This window comes from Leptinotarsa decemlineata, unplaced genomic scaffold, assembly GCF_025532065.1.
Source record: "Leptinotarsa decemlineata unplaced genomic scaffold, Ldec_3_MD MMD2_P_RNA_scaffold_5, whole genome shotgun sequence".
NCBI classification, from domain to species: Eukaryota; Metazoa; Arthropoda; class Insecta; order Coleoptera; family Chrysomelidae; genus Leptinotarsa; species Leptinotarsa decemlineata.
In genome coordinates this window covers 23156847-23174759 of record NW_027412532.1, presented here as the reverse complement: position 1 = coordinate 23174759, position 17913 = coordinate 23156847, and the positions used below count along the sequence as shown (strand labels likewise).

At 35.1% G+C, this 17913-nt stretch overlaps 1 protein-coding gene across 1 annotated transcript in view; it reads right to left on the bottom strand.

Annotated features, from left to right (window-relative positions):
- Tsf3 (Transferrin 3) overlaps positions 1-12143 on the bottom strand; it is a 69024-nt gene extending 56881 nt beyond the window's left edge. The window contains exon 1 of the mRNA XM_074169706.1: positions 11984-12143. Within this exon, the coding sequence (XP_074025807.1) occupies positions 11984-12059 (76 nt within the window). The 5' untranslated portion in view covers positions 12060-12143. The remainder of the gene's footprint in view (positions 1-11983) is intronic.
- Positions 12144-17913: the final 5770 nt, after the last annotated feature.

The following is a 17913-nucleotide window of genomic DNA, read 5'->3' as shown; positions in this document are numbered from 1 at the left end:
TAAACGAGCAACTTGATCTATGTAGGTATCCTCTCTTGAATTTATGAGTTTAACAACCTCTAGAATTTTCAGGATGGTATTTTGAGTTGGCATCCTGTCTCCCAAATACCTGGCCTTGCAGCATACCTGAAAATTCTGTAAAATCGATGTTCCAAATTCAGATTTCAGTTTTATACTCGATAATGGGATGAAACCCGAAACGGTCATAAAATAAAATTTTCCAGTGGTATTTAGACAAAAGTGTTTTTATTCATTTCATTAAAGTGAATATATACATGTTATGGACATGAATGATCATTATGTTAGGAGTGGAATAAAAAATCTAAAATAATTTTGAAATTTAAAAATAAAAAATAATAAATACCTTTTTCTAGAGTTTAGACTGGTGATTTGTCTTCAGCCGAGATCGATCGTACTTGTATGAAACTGCTTTTTTGTCTACTTTAGTGCCAATTTTTATAATTTGAATATTCATAAAGTGTTCAGACTTCATCATTAATTCAACGAAGTTTTTGTATTCACCTTAAATTCTGAATTCACCTTGTTTTTTTATTATTTGAAGATTTTGAACCTACCCAGGTACAAACTGAAGTGCCTTATTTGAAAAAGTTCCAACTCAGTGGCACTTATGACTCTTTCACACGGGAAGCTTCACGTTTCTCGCTCCTATACAGAAGCGTTCATCACTCCTACCTACCGCCCATTCACAACGGGAGTCTTTTTAGTTCCTGGCTCCTTGAGGTTAGTCGTAGAATGGATCGAAGGCGAGCTGTTGCCATATACCTTCGCTACCGTCGAGAAAAACCTCAACGATAGAAACGTCAACGATCCAGAGTGAGATGGATAAAGTTGCGAAATCTATGTTTAGCACCTTACAGAGTTCCTTATAAATGTCAAGACATTTAACCCAATGAGCGAGTCGTTTGCAGGCAGCACTAATTAACAGCTCCATATCGTAATCTGCCATGATAAATAGTGTGAAGCGTCAACCAGGGAGAGCCGTTTTCACTCTTCTTGTGGAAGCCCACACTCATCCTTTTGTATTTTGAGGAGGACATTTTAAGGACGTGCAGGAGACGTGAGAGCTCTCGTCTTCCGAGACGTGGCGGCTTCCGCTCTCCGTCTGAAAACTCCATTGAACTCGTTTCATTTTGACGCCTTCCTTTGAGCCTACCTATCTCTCGGAAACGAGAGACGTGAAGCTCCCCGTGTGGAAGGGTGCTTATGGTTTCTTCCTTTAGGAAAACCCAACCAAGTTATTTGGTGCGTAGTATAGCTGACATGAATAGGGACTCTTCAATTTTTGCTTTTCATAGTCACGGGCCATGCAGAGATAAGAGTTTGATCTCATTTCTGTTAAGCAGACAGAAATATTTCACGCCCTCTCAGTTGCCGGAAAATATACAAACAGAGAAATGGAAAATAAAAATGCATTTTTTATCAAAACCATTTCATTTATGGACGATGGTTGCCATTTTATTTGGATGGAGAACGTTATGTCAATATTTCACAAGCCACATTCACGAAATATTCCCTTCGCGCAAATTCTGAATTTGTACCTTCATCATAGAAGAATAATGCTCTTCCTATCTTTAAATTCAAATGAAACAAAGTTTGTATGAGATATTATCATTATTCGTTTGAAAGGCCTTTTGATGGTATTATGTGTGGAATGTAACATCGTTTAAATGTCCGCACGCTTCTCCGGGTGAAGCGTATCCGAAATGTCCAATATCCCATGACTTTGGCGCATAAATCAGGCTGACTTTTATTGATGTCATGGTTTATGTTGGTTTTGAGGACCGCTGTGGTTTATTCGCATACACCAGCAACTTGGGAAAACCTCACAAAAAATCTAACGGGGTCAAATCGCACGATCTTGGTGGCCAGTTCACATCACCTCCACGTCAGATGACCATGTCTCCGAATCGCTTGTGTAAAATATCCGAAGTGGCATGAGCTGTGTGGACGTAGTGCCGTCCTGTTGAAACCACGTGTCGGTGTTCAGATCACCTAATTTAGACCAAAAGTTGGTAATCATGGATCTATAGTGATCGATGTTGACAGTGATGGCCTGGCAACGTCGTTCTCAAAGAAATATGGACCGATCACGCCGCCAGCCCAAAATCCACATCAAACAGTGACTTTTTCCAGATGCATTGAACACTCTTGGATCTCATATATATTGGTAAATCACCAAATTCGACAATTTTGTTTGTTCAGGTGCCTATTCATCCAGAAATGGGCCTCATCCAGAGCCCAACCAGCGAACACACGCTGTTGCCTTTGTTTGTTCTAATACTAGTTGAGGGGTGTACAAGAAACGAGGTCTCCTCAAGAATTTCCTCTTGGTATTTGGAGATTCTTCAAAACTTCCATCACTTTATCTGTAGACTTTGACAGTGCCTCTGTCGAAGTCTACAGATACTGCAAGATATTTCTATTATAGAAATAAATTTTCGTGATTTTGGACCAAGGTCTTTGGTCTTCCACAATATCCATCATGTATAGGAATATTCAATACAAATGAAAAGAAACAACACTTAAATAATATTGTGCTGATTGTTTTCTACTATTATTTTTTATATCTTCACGGCCCGAAATTTCCCAACTTTTCCAAGTCGGAAAAACAGCAAAAAATTGGGAATTTTGTAAAATTGTCACTTCAAAATTTGTGTACTGTTCAGGGCTATTTTCTTACTTGGGAGAAATTAAACTTTTTTGGAGATTTCAAACCACTCAGAATTCTCTTTAAGTTATGCATGTTGAAAAATCCCAACATTCTCCTGGTTCTTTCCCTTTTCTTATTACCTCTCCTTTTCTTTTCTCCCATTTTCATTTTTTTAATTTTTAATAAATTTTTTAATATAATTTTTTTCTATCTTCATGGCCCAAAATTTCCCAACTTTTTCCCAAGTCGAAAAAGCAGGGGGTGAGGTTCCCCCCCCCATCGCCCTCTTGGGGACGGCCCTGAGTAGATCAAACACTAAAAAATTCGTCTTCGGGTTTCTATTTATGATACAAACATATCAAAATTATCGAATACATATAATTTTTTGTTCATTTCAGATAACATACTTGATGATAATGAAAAATTCTTTTTGAAAAAGCAGTGGCATGGCATACTTTGCCCAGAAATATTTACAAAATAAGAATTCACAAACATGATATTCACAAATAATTGAGAATGAAAATGTATTGAAATTTTTCAAGAGGAATCAATTAGGTGCTGTACACAAATTGAAGCGTGGTCGATCATAAGCACCGCCTTTTCATTGGTAATAATAAGGGGACATTAATTTATTGTTTTCATTCATTTTTTAAATATTTCTTCTCTCTTACACAGATCCTTGGTTTGCGCAACCTTTCACCGACCATGTCTCATTCTGTGTATGGTAACTGACACACACGTCCGTAGTTTTCATCAAGTCATACCAGAGTTGATTGAAACCAGCAAATGATTCGGTTGCTTATATTACATCGAACCCTTCAGATCAGTTGCATATCTCTCAACAAATATGGTGACCTAGATTGTTGAGACTGCAGAAATGATTTGTTATTTTGAATATAGCTAAGTTAGTATTGAGTTGCTAGAATAGGCATTATAATACGCAACTAGGACATGAGATATATGTTTCATATCTTTACGGTCAATGAAAAAAGTATGATTCAAAGAGTATGTGCAACTCAGCCATACTGTACGGATCTGTGGAAATAATACCGTGCAAGTAGGAACAGTTTGATACATTATCCCACACCTTTTAATTTCTGACTTTTACTATCATGTACTCATTTCTTATAACTGTATAATTTCTGTGAAACTCTCGTTAGAAAATTAGCAATGAAGAAAAATATATTGTGATATTTCCAAAAATCTTAATCAGACTATCGTCACTAACGATCAATTATCACTTATTTTAGAATAATGAACCCGGAACTTTTGTAACCTTGAAGGTGTTACCCATCCATCAAGTTTAATATCAAGTAAATTGGTTTCTTTGACACGACTGCTACTGAGAACAGAGCTGAAAACTGTTTCATTTGTGAGCCTATCAATAGCAGACTTGAAAACATAATAGAAATCAGTTGTTCAGGTGATTTGAATATTTTTATACACATCAGCTTTTCAAGGAGTGGAGCTCATAACTGTTAGAAGTTTTTTACGATATACAAAATAGATTATCGAAAATAAAATTATCCATTAGTATAATTGGCCGAAAATTTATGAACAAGCATGTTGAGTGAGCAGGTGCATTATCGTAATCCAAAAGCCATTAATTGTTTTTCAGAATATCGTAATTGAAGGAAGCTAGTAGATCTATGGCAGCATATTATAAAACAGATAGATCTTCTAGAATAATACAATCGTTTGGTTCAATAAGGAATGAGTCAGTAGCGAAATTTGTTACAGAACCCAGCCCAAGTTGTTTGAGGTTTGAAATGAAATGATGAAACCTCCCTTCTGTTGTCATTTTGTGCCAAACTCAACTTGAAAACCTAATATATCAAGTACTGGTCGGTAACCGACCGGTTCGACGTGGGTGCTTCGTTCACTCACTTGAATTGACCGCCGTGTAGATCAGTGGTTTAAGTCCCAGGCTAAACGATCGATTTTCACTTGCTATCGTCCAACTCACGTTGAAAATCACACGTCAAAAGGTAAAACCTCATTAATCTTTAGCACGCACAAGTTTCGACTTGTGAGGGTTGTCGTTCGTAGGGGTGCGATAGCTGATTAACGGTAAAACAGATTCTAAACAGAATGTGTAACTAGCAATTACACGTGATAACTGAAACACGTTTTAACGCAAACCAACCAAAACAGTGACGCCAGTGGTGAAAGCCTACTTTCCTATACATGAGTATATGGTTATGACATCTAAACCAAAGTCTAGTCGTCCCAATGGAAGAACCCAGGAGAGCCAAGACCAAGAAGCACACCAAGTTGAATCAAATGTCAAGGTTTTGCTTTCTGTTTTCTTTGATTACCATGGCGTTGTACATCAGGAGTTGCTAAACGATTGTAGGGTCAATGAAGGGTATTATCTTGAAGTTGTGTACCGCTTGCAAAAAGCAATACGGAGATAACGTCCGGTATTGTGAAAAAATAATTCATGGCTCTTCCATTACGATAATGCACCTGCTCCCTCGTCATGTTCGTTCGTAATTTTTTTACCAAAAACAACACCGTAATCATGCCTCAACCACCGTACTCACCAGATTTGGACCCATGCGAAGAGTCAAAAACCGAATCGCTGAGGTTAAGGACACACCAGAATCTGCTTCGAGGATTGGGAAAAACGATGGCGAAGTGTATTATATCTGACTGGGACTACTTTGAAGGGGACAAAATAGAAATTGATGAATAATGTTGTGTACTTGATGAATTTTTTTGTCAGCTTTTATGAAATATGTTGAAACTATATTTGATTCTGAATTATTTTTTTTAATGTTTTATAATTTTTCCCTGTGAATTTCTGAATCCTATTCTGAAGTACATTTCATCTGTTTGAAATTTTTCACGTTTCTGAATAATTCTGAAGCTTTATAATCAAATAAATGATTGAGGCGAATAAATTGACCTTTTTTGTACAGGTAGGACTACACTAATAGTGAATAATTGTAAATATACCATGTTTTATATCAACTGAAATTGAGTTCTTGTGATGCACTGTTTGGAATCTTTGGTGTAGTAATGAATATTACTCAAGTTTTTTTCCAACACCAAACCGTAATTTTAACACCTCAAACTGTTTGATCTTCCTCTTGAAGATGATCACTTGGTGACCGAAACACGTGTCGAGGTGTTGAAATAACGGTTTGATGTTGGGAAAAAACTCCAGTAATTGAGTTCATTTGATTTATAGCATTCAGTTACCCGACATAATGACTGCCAGTGTAGTTCCAAAAGTTGCACTTCATGACCAATTACAAAGCAATCAACTTCACGTACAATAAAGAAGAACAGCGATATTATTATCATTACAGTAAGTTGTTTCCAGAATAGACCACGGTAAGACTGATCTCATACTGGGTAATTCCCAGAACGAGATTTCATTCGAAAGTCATTTACTTTTTTGCATGTGTTTAATTAAGTATTAGCATCTCTTTGTGATGATGATGACCTCCTCCGGCTCCGTTCACCTCCATCACTGATGACCAATTATTTAAATCGGTTTTGTGTATATTCACAGCACATATTGAAGAATTTTTTATAACTGATAACTATTGTGATCATAATTCACAGAGTTAAACTAACGTTACTGCAGTTTCGTCTTATACGGCCATTTTCGAACTTATACACAACTAGAAATCTATACAAACTACAACTACAAACTTATATAAACTTATTGTATAAGTTTGAAACTGTCCGTATAGCACGAAACTGCAGAAACGTTAGTTACAAATAAAAGTGGTAAAAAACATAGAAATTTTCATTTCTTTTTTCATTATGATTTCCTACCACGTAGTAACGGCTCCATCCATCAATTTATTAAAATTGAATGATTATAAATCTGGAAACAAATCAACTTCATCAAATCTGATGATTACGTAATATTAGTGGTCAAATCAAACTTTTTTATCTCTTCTAGTTTTTCTAGAAACTACAATAAAAAAACATTCTTTATCTGTTTGTATTGAAAGTGAGAAATGGGAATGTTTGGTGGTAAGTTACTATTGTTGGCCAATATAAATATGTACGGTCTTGAAAACGGTAGTCTTGATATAAAAGTTAGGAAAATTTCCAAGAATTCAATTTGGAGCCAGCCAAATTGAACATTTTTTATTTGTTTATGAAAAATCTCTCTTCGGAAATATTATCTCAATATGAAAATATTAATATTCAAAAGTATAAAGTACGACTATCAATTTTTGCATTAGTTACAATACTCAATACTTTCAAATTATTCAATTCTAATAAGGAATTTCATTAGCATAATAGATTCAGTGGACCAAGTCTTGATATTGGGAGTTCCTTCTCAAGAAAAAGGTGAAATTGGAACCTCTGGTGAAAAATAAATCTAAAACAAGCACTTTTTCCAATCACCAGAAATGCAATTCTCTTTTAGACGCGCGTTTCACCAACCAAGTTGGTGTCTTCAGTTTTTTCCATCTCCTAATCAAATATTCATACATTCCGTTGAGAATACTCGTATGAATCAATGGTAAGTAAACACGTTTGACCTTTCTTCATTTCAAAGATATATGTTTTTATTTATTTTTATGTCTGATACATCATTTACTCGCAGTGGAAATTTCATATGAATAAATAGTACAAGAGCTAGTTACATAAATACAATCTCTCAATCGAGCTTCAATCCCATCAAAAATAGGACTGAAGTTGGGTAAAAATTCGGCTTAGTGTACCCCCGCTAGGTGGCTACCTTGTATATGAATCGATATAACTTTTGATTTTGAGTCGATTAACATGACCCCTAGCATCCGGAAAGGTCAAATAAAAAAGGCAGGGTCCACAGAGGTCAAATGATAAACTTGTTCCAAATGGATTAGAAAAACATATTTCCATGAAAAGAGGTTCCGCACCTGACCTAACCTAACCTAATCTAACCTAACCTGACCTAACCTAACCCTACCCAACCTGACCTAACCTACCTAACCTAACCTAACCTAACCCAACCCAACCCAACCTAACGCAACCTAACCTAACCTGCCTAACCTAACCTACCTAACCTACCTAACTTAACCTAACCTTGACCATACATAAACATGCTGACTGCTTAGCCGTCAATGACATCGTAGCGCAACCTTTCTGCTTATACTTCGGGCATCGGAAGCGTCCAACACCTGGGTCTTGCTCGATGACACTCATGGCACACCTATGTCTGATGCACTTTTTAGTAGAACGAAGAAGGCCTTGCTGTTGAGCTCAAGTGATACCGTTCATCGGTGTCTTCGGAAAAGAAATCAAATTCTAAACTGACGACTAAAGAACAAGTAGCGTCGCAACGCTGATATAGCGTTCTCCGACTTTTTTATTTGACCTTTCCGGACGCTAGGGGTCATGTCAATCGACTCAAAATCAAAAGTTATGTCGATTCATATACAAGGTAGCCACCTAGCGGGGGTACGCTACGACGAATGTTAGTTTGAAGTTGAAAGTGAAGGTTCGGTTTATGGTTTTCTAAAAAAGTAATAACACATTTGGAATCCGAAGAAATGAAAAATTGACAAATATTGAAATTCAGAGCTATATACAGGGTGATTCAAAAGTACTTTGACAAACTTCAGGAGGTGATTTCTCACAATATTCTGATATGAATTGTCCGAATAAATAAATGTCCGGAAACGCTTCATTTCCAAGATACAGGATGTTGAAGTTTTATTTTTATTTTCGTTTTTTTCAAATAACTTTTGAAATACTGAACTTAATTGAACGAAACTTGGTAATAGGAGGTTTTTGAGGTGTCGAATTCGAACCTGATGTTCTTATTGCTCTTACTCGTAGGGGGCGCCACCTACACGTCTTTTTCTTTTTTAAAGAATAATAACTTTTTTGGGCGTACTTCTAGCATATTTTTCAGAAAAAAAATCGATTCCTCTATCATATCTACGTAAATAAGCTACCCTTGTTACTAGTCGCTATAAGCAACCGTTTTTTAAATATTTGGACTTGAAAACTTCAAGTCGATTATTTGATAATCGATGCATGTTGAAGTTATTACGAATATTTTGCTTTTTTCACAAGAATGCTTTGGAAATGAATTTGATGTATTACTCGTTTGAAGAGGCCATTACTGTTGGGTACGTTCCTTTATGACATCCTTAAGCGAAATAGTTATTTTTGTATCAGGGGTGCATAATCAGTATTTGTTTTAATAAAATTTGCAAGAAATGTCAACATTTCATTTCAGGAATATGTAGAATAAACTAAATAAACGAAACTAAATTGTATTCAAATAAATTGTTGGAAGTGTCCACCTTCAGGTCAGGTCCACCTTCAGATACAGGCAGTCAGTCGTTTAGTCATTGAATCTCGTACCCGCTCAAAAATTATTGGTGTGTTTCTTATTGTTTCACAGGCGTCTACTATTCGGTTTCTTAGATCTTCCTCGTTCACTACTGGAGTCTTATAAACTAGTGACTTCAAATGTCCCCAAAAATAAAAATCTATCGGGTTTAGATCTGGGGACCTTGGGGACCTTATGAAAGTTTGTGATAGCATTTCGGGAGTAGTTTGCCTCGTCCGTGAAGAGTACATATCTCAAATTACATATCTTAAATTTCCAGACAATTTTCTCAAAAACCATTGACACATAGTAATGCGTTGGGAAAAGTCTCGTGGCAAAAGAGCTTGTACCCTTTGAATATGGTATGGATAAAACTGTTGATCGTGGATAATTCTCCAAACTGTGGACTGAGTAGAATTGACAGCTTCAGCAATTACTCTTGTGCTTGTTTCTGGATTCTCCTCGAGAGCGTTCAAAACAGCTTCTTCCAATTCTGGGGTTCAGACTGCTCGTGGTCTTCCAATAATATCAGCTGCCCTCTTGAAGCTACCTGTTTCTGTCAAACGACGGTGGAGACTAGCAAATGTTGGAGCTGAAGTCAGTACTAGATTAGGAAATCGCTCCTGGTAAATACGTCTTGCTTCGCGCACATTGCCATCCGCAAGGCCATAAACGAAATGCATATCGGCTAAATGAGCATTATTGTTTAAATAATCCATTTTCTCAAAATAAGTGTTTTCTACTTCTACTTACGGAAACTTCAACAAAACGTCTAACTGTCACAAAATATGTAATTACCAAAACTACTCACAAACGTCAAATTTATTTCCAAAGCATTCTTGTGAAAAATGCAAAATATTCGTAATAACTTCAACATGCATCGATTATCAAATAATCGACTCGAAGTTTTCAAGTCCAAATATTCAGAAAACGGTTGCTTACAGCGACTAGTAACAAGGGTAGCTTGTTTACGTAGATATGATAGAGGAATCGATTTTGGAATCGATTTTTTTACTGAAAAATGTGCTAGAAGTACGCCCAAAAAAGTTATGAATCTTTAAAAAAGAAAAAGACGTGTAGGTGGCGCCCCCTACGAGTAAGAGCAATAAGAACATCAGGTTCGAATTCGACACCTCAAAAACTTCCTATTATCAAGTTTCGTTTGATTAAGTTCAGTATTTCAAAAGTTATTTGAATAAAACGAAAATAAAACTTCAACATCCTGTATCTTGGAAACGAAGCATTTCCGGACATTTATTTATTTGGACAATTCATATTAGAATATTGTGAGGAATCACTTCCTGAAGTTTGTCAAAGTACTTTTGAATCACCCTGTATAATGAGAACGTTAATAATTTTATTCTCAACTCATTCAATATCACATTCCCAACAAAGTTGGGAATGTGATATTCATTCAATATCACATTCCCAACAAAGTTGGGAATGTGATATTGTTGGGAAACTATTGACATTTTTTTCGGCTATGGAAACCCAAAATTAAAACTTTCACAGAAAAATCAATCACATGCAGAAAAAAATAAAAAATGTGTATGTGTCTACAGATGAATCTAATCATTACTTCGTGTCTATTTAGACCGGTATCGAGACAAATTAAATTTGAATCTCTGATTATAAAGGCGGTAATACAATTTAAGAAAAATTGCTAATAAAATTATTTTGACAAGAGAAACAGGACCCGCACTGAAACTGCTCAAAAAGTAAAACTTCGTTAATCCTCAGCTCACAGAACCCAAAACTTTTGAGGAATGCCGTTTTTAGGTAAAAGGCAGCTGTAAACGAAAAACAACTTTTCAAATGTGTATCAAACCCACAACTTCTCAAAACAAAAAAACAAATATTTGTGAAGATATATTGCTCTCAATTCTAACCAATTCTGATCAATTCGATTCAATATAAAGATCTGTAGGATTTTCGTTTATTTTCTGAAAAGTATCTTTCAAATAACACATGAGGTAATGTACATAATCGCCATACATAATCGATAGAAGTATTAATATTGTTTCTACACGTTGTGAGAATAAATTCGTAAACAATCTATTTAGAAAACGGCAGCGCTAATAACGTATCCGGGTGGAGAAATAAATAACGAAAATGATGGAACACCTGAAAAAAATACTTCTGAAAAATCTTGAAAAACTTGCCAATGAGACTTTGTTTCAAATTTTGTAAATTTACCTTTGTCTGCTATATTCTGGAATAATTCAATTCGAAAAATGATGAAAAAATAAATTAGGTAGGAAAGAAGTATAAATGTCAATGAAGGTTGTTAATTTTATGAATAGCACTTGATTTTGTTAATTTTCATTTATGTTTGGAACAGATATTTATTCGATATATCAGAATTACTTATTTCCATCTGTCACCAAACTTATGATTTTTCATTATATCACAAAATATTAACATGTATCCAAGAAATATAGTCCGCGCATTATTGTGTCAGAAGATTTTGACGATTTGATGCGGCAATGTTTGTATATCGACAAAATTTATCGATATTTCTTACTAAAGGATTAATGCGGTTCCCTGATAATCAATATTTGAATGATGGAGTTGAAAAAGGGTATCTAATAGTTTTCACGTCATATAAATTTCTGTTTATCATATTTTCATAATATTCACATAATACTACAGGAAAATTTAAAACTTGGACCTCACAGTGGTATTTTTTTGATTTAAAACAGTTTTTTAGGTTTGTATTTATTTTAACTTACAATCATAAAACATTCGAAACTTTGATATATATTTTACGATGATGTCAACTACACTTTCACAAGTTTAACAACAGTAGATGAAATGATATGAAAATACATCCTACTATTTTTCTACACTATATAAGTAATCGAATCTTCAGCAAGAGGTCCTTGAACATAGCAGGAAATTCAGAATTGATAGGTAGAATATATGCTACATACTCTCCTGTTATAATGTTGATTCCAATAATAAAATTAAATATCGTAAAGAGGCGTTTTTTCTGGGAAACAGTATCTACTTACACTTATCGCAATAAACAAATGATAAAATCGAGAGAGCGACGATGCTACACGTGGTGATTGGACCAAAACTGACCATGGCACTACCTCGTTCTTCAACGGTTTCAACAACACTGACTGAACTAACGAACTACAACTATGAAATCTGAACAGCAAGTTCATGACTTTTTCTTCGTATAGTGGACGTCATATTCGCAGATTAATTTTGTTGGACTTCCCTCGTCTGGATTTTCCTTCGGCTGATATTCGTTTTTAGAGGTCGACTGCAAATTACTGGGAATCAAACATGATTTACGTGATGCTTTTTGCTGTGTTATTTTTAACATCCCAGTACTTCTCTGAATGGGTGTATTAATGAAAATGCTCTATGGTATTACAATGAACCCAGGTGTACATGTAAATAATTCCATCAAATATTCCGAAAATGAATATAGAGAACATGTTGAAATATGCCTTGTAGGTAATTCCTACAAGGCATATTTCATGGACAATATTGTATGCTTTATATATTCCTAATAGTAAAATTTAGATGGAAATAGTCGTCAGGTTCCTCCAGTTGAACATTTTTAAATTTTTTTTTCTAATAAACGAAAAGTTTGAAAGGATAAAGAACATTCTATGAAAAACAATAGCCACTTTCTATCAGAATGCAAATCATTTTAATGTAGGTATTATATTTTTCGGAATAGTGAAAATAACAATCAATGCTACTGTAATAACGGAAAAAACTCACCCTAAATGGTTAGGTAGATAGATAAAGGTAGCACTTTCTTTTCAAAAAAAAAATTTTGAATACATTATACTCGCAATGCAACTTTCAGCATCAATCGAAAAAAGTGAAATCCTCAAGGTTAAAAACCCGGAGATGGAACTATTGAAAAATTATAGGAAACACATGTTATATTGAATATTACTGGAGTTTTTTCCCAACACCAAACCGTTATTTTAACACTTCGACACGTGTTTAGATTACCAAGTGATCGTCTTCAAGAGGAAGATTGAACAGTTTAATCTTTGTTTGTTTAAAGGTGGTTGATAATGTTTCGTGATGTATTTCATCAGTTCGGACTTCCATTGTCTGATATAATATAAATTGATTTGAAATCCCTGAAAGGGAGACAAGAAAACAGGACAACTATGCCGCCAACGTCATCAACATGAGTTCCCGCCCGCTCACGGACATTGAGGAATCCTTTTTGAATAAAGGTCTGAACTTCGCCATTGCACCAACATATGTGCCCACTTTGGAAATAATAACTGCAGTGGAATCCACCAGTTCCCTATTGATCAGATCAGGGCAGAAGAATTCAGAAGTAAATCAGAGAACAGCTAGATCGAGAACCAGTTCCAACTTCTAACATCAGCAATGAAGAACGAAGAGCCCTGAACGGGCTACGTAGAGACAACACCATCAAGATTTTACCTGTAGATAAGGGAAACGGTGCTTCAGAAAGGAAAATACATGAAGATTTTAAGAGAGCCTACTGCATCAATGGAAAGAAAGTCATACCAGATTTTGAAAAAAAACCACCTTCATAATATGGAATCATGTGACAGCAGAACTAGACACTTTCCTGAAACACATCAACAACGTAAGTCCTTCCATCACTTTCAACAAAGGAAAAGAAGTCCACAACGAATTGCCTTTCTTAGACGTATTGGTGAAGAAGACCGACACTAAATGGGAAACATCTGTATATCGAAAACCCACTCATACAGGACAGTATCTGAACCAGAAATCCAACCACCATCAGTCGACTAAGAGAGGAATCATCAAGACTCTACTAGACTGTGATTCTGGGCTCTGTAATACAAAGGAAGGTCTCGAAAAGGCACCAGGCATCATTAAAAATGACCTTCAAAGAAATGGTTACTCCAGAGTAATGGTAGAGCATGCTTTAGCTAGAAGACAGCAAGAGTTCCACAAGAAAGAGAAGCTGCCACAACCAGTACTTGTACTTCCCTACATCAGAGGAGTATCGGAATGGATAAGAAAGATTGGGTCCAAGTATAACATCAGGCCCTGCTTCAGATCTGGGAATACTATCCGTAGCAGCCTCACGAAAACCAGGCCACCAAACGCGGACTGCGATTCCAAGAATTGCATTTACGGAATACTCTGCGAGTGCTGAGAATCATACATCGGTGAAACTAAGAGATCATTGAAAGTTCGCATTGCTCAGCACAAGAAACACACACAGCAAGGAGAAACCAGCAAATCCGGAATAGCAGAGCATGTTTGGACTTATCAACATAACATCAAGTGGCCTGCTGAAATCATACACAAAGGAGAAACACTGATTTAGGAGATAATTCCAAGAAGCCGTGTATATGTTGTCCAACAACGCATTTAGCAAAGCTAGCGTAGAGATACGTAACACATGGAGACCTCTAATCAAGCGGAAAACGACCAACTCCCGCCAAACGGTCATCTCTCACTAAAACCAATAAAGCGAAAAGAGGAAAGAGAAGATAGGTGAAAGCACTCAGATCTCGGAAGAATGAGTCCAGTTATCACCCGAAGATGATTGTGAATACTAACAATCGAAACGTCGTGACGTAACTTGGTTTGGAATCTTTTAATTTTCATTTTTTGTTGATAATATTTTTAATTTTCAGCTTATATTAATATTTAAATTTCATTATTATTTTGGTTGTTGCTTGTATGTTATTTCTTTGTAGTTTCAGTTTTTTGTTTGATAAAATTGTTATATTTTCGGTTAATCTTTTCAATTTTTCACAGATTCTTTCAGGGATTTCAAATCAATTCATATTATATTAGACAATGGAAGTCCGAACTGATGAAATACAGTTCAACCTTCCTTTTGAGGGTGATAAAATAACGGTTTGGTGTTGGGAAAATGATCACTTGGTGATCGAAACACACGTGGAGGTGTTGAAATAACGATTTGATGTTGGGAAAAAACTCCAGTAATATTCATAAATACACCAAAGGTTCCAAACTGTGTATCACAAGTATGTTATATTGAAGTTATACATCAATACTTACAATAATACTAGGTGATCCATGACCATAGGATAGCAGAAATTGGAGCATTTCTTCTTGAGATAGCTGCCTGAGCGACTGTGACCTTAGTTTGGTTTTCGACACAGAACGAGATGATCAAAACGTCCAAATGGAAGCCGCATAGATCACTTCACTTCTGCGGCAACTGTAAGCCAGTGAATGGGGCATTCTTTAACAACATCGAAGACTTTGGCTTATCAAAGCATCTGACCTTCCCATTCCTCAGGTCGAGTGGACTGAAATCTGAAACAGCCTGCCACGATGATGTCTGTCTCACCTCACGCGTAGCAAGAAAGATCCACACGATCGCAATTTCGAAGTGACAATCGTACCGCTATGTCCAACTGAATATAAAAAAATAATTGCTTCCATTGAGTTCGGAATCAGAATCCGACAATGATGCTGAAGACTAACGTTTGCTTCATCGTTTGCTCGTTAATAACAAAATAAAATTTCCCTGCAGGTTCATTCCAGTTCCGGTTTTTGAATTTCGTTTTCATGTAATTTGTATCGCTGGGGTCATTCAACTCTTGGAATGCCTTAATTAGTTTTTCCTCACCCATAACTTTGAATTCAAAAAATAAACAACAAAAAAAAACAAGTTGACACGTGAAATAATTGGCCACGCATCGAGAAAAGTGTTGCAGTTCAGGTGTTTAGAAACAGTGCTTGTTTTGAAGGGTCCTGAAGAATGGTCTCATTGAACGTTATTATAGCAGTTCAATAACGCTGAATCTTTTGGAAACAGGATTAGCGTTATAAAACTGGATTTATAGAATCATGTAACAGTGCTAACTGTAATGAATGATCGAAACCCTATCAAACATGTCATTTTGAAATTATTTTATTCGAAGAGTTACCATTAAAGTTGTTTTTGTTGAGAAATTATGGCTCTGAATACAAATTCTGAAAGTTTCAGCTACTTCGATAGAACGGCAATTTTGTCAGAATGAAAATGATGAATTGTATTAATTTACAAATACATGCATGCATGGATCTCCAAATGGAAAATATTTACATGATTTTCAAACCAGAAATAATTATGGGTTTTCATCAATATAATCCATAACCGTTTTTAATATTGTGAAACGAAGTTCCAACCTTCCTATGGCAAGGTTTAACTTTCAATTAATAACACTTCTCCACTTTTTACTCAAAACGAATGGGGGTGTTATCAATTATTCGATTTTAAATTTGACGAAATTGATATTGGGTTTTTTCATTGGTTTGCTTGTATAACAGTAAATGTCTCTGATCACAATTGCACCATAAAAGTTCTCATTTGTTCCATAGTTTTAACATAAATTAACAAACACCCTTTCTTCAAATTGAATCACATGACAGCCATCAGTGTCAATGATTTGTTGTCTCTTTCTTTGTTCTTCAACCACATGGCGTTAACCGGTTATCCATAATTTTAAAACAAATAACGATTTATAGTAAATTAATTCAATAATCTTCTTTTTATCAGTGAGGAGTCAGCGTCTTTAATGTAGTGACTTGTTTTACTGTATTGACATATTTCAATTGTTTAAATGTAACATTCTTTTCCACACGGCCATCCTCACTAACAGTGAGTTGAGCCTTTTGTAATAATTTCATATTGTACCATCATCATACAAATTTTGTACCTCTTCCTTGAAGATGATGATAAATTTTATCGAAATATTGGAAAAACTTGTAATATAAGTACACTTCCGTTCAGCCGATCACACAAAGATATAAGTTATATATATGCAAATATGTTTTTTTAGACAAAATAAGTAACTAAACCACGCCACATAATTCAATTTTAGTTTCATTAGATGAGTATGTGTTCCAACATACCATACAATGAATGTAAGCTTCTCATTTTAGATATATTCGATCAAGCCAAAGTAGACCATATCACTTCTTTTGGAATTTTGGCAGTTTTCGATGTATGCCTTAATCAGAATTACTTACAGTTCAACAACAAATTTTATAAACAAGATTCAGGTTTACCAATAGGCTCATCCTTCAGTTCACTTTTAGCAGACATATTTATGAACAGCTTGTAGACTACTATAGTAAATTCCGACTTGGGTAAAAAACATATTAATTTTTGGTACAAATCTGTAGACGATATTCTCGCTTGTTTCAGAAGTACTACACAACAGCTGAACTAATTCATAACATTTATGAATAAACTCATTAAAAACATATAGTTCACACTTGAAACGGGTAAAGAGAAACAAATCACTATTACACATAATCAAATGAATTCGAGTTCAATGTATATAAAAAACAGAGCTATACAATCCCAAGTGATTCTTTCCATCCCGACAGTTATAAATTAGCAGCCTACAATTCAATGATGCACAGAGCATTCTCATTACTTATATTTGCTAACAATCTAGATAGGGAAATTGGAAAAAGTTATACAGATAGAACAGAATAATATTTTCAACGCAGACACAATCCAGAAGTTAGTCAGAAAGCAGAGCCTCAAATTCACTTACAGATTAATATACCCCCAAACCAAACAATCAGAAATCAAGAAATGTCTAATGATTAACATATTTTGGTAAAAAAACTAGAACACAATATGGAATCATCGGTCTTTAAGTTAGCGTATACACATTGTCACAAATGTGACAGGTATTCAATTAATTTAAAGACCTAGAATCACTATTATAACCTACAGTAGATTTATAAAAGTTGATATTATGACTTATTGTATATTCAACGAAAGTCATTTTTTGTGGAGGAAAAAATCAGTTTTTTAGCGATCTTTTTGGGGTAATTGTTACCTTCCACAATCTGAAAATCTGAAATAATATAAAAATTATATTTTTTGGGTAATTGTTACCTTCCACAATCTGAAAAAATATAATTTTTATATTATTTCAGATTTTCACATTGTGGAAGGTAACAATTACCCAAA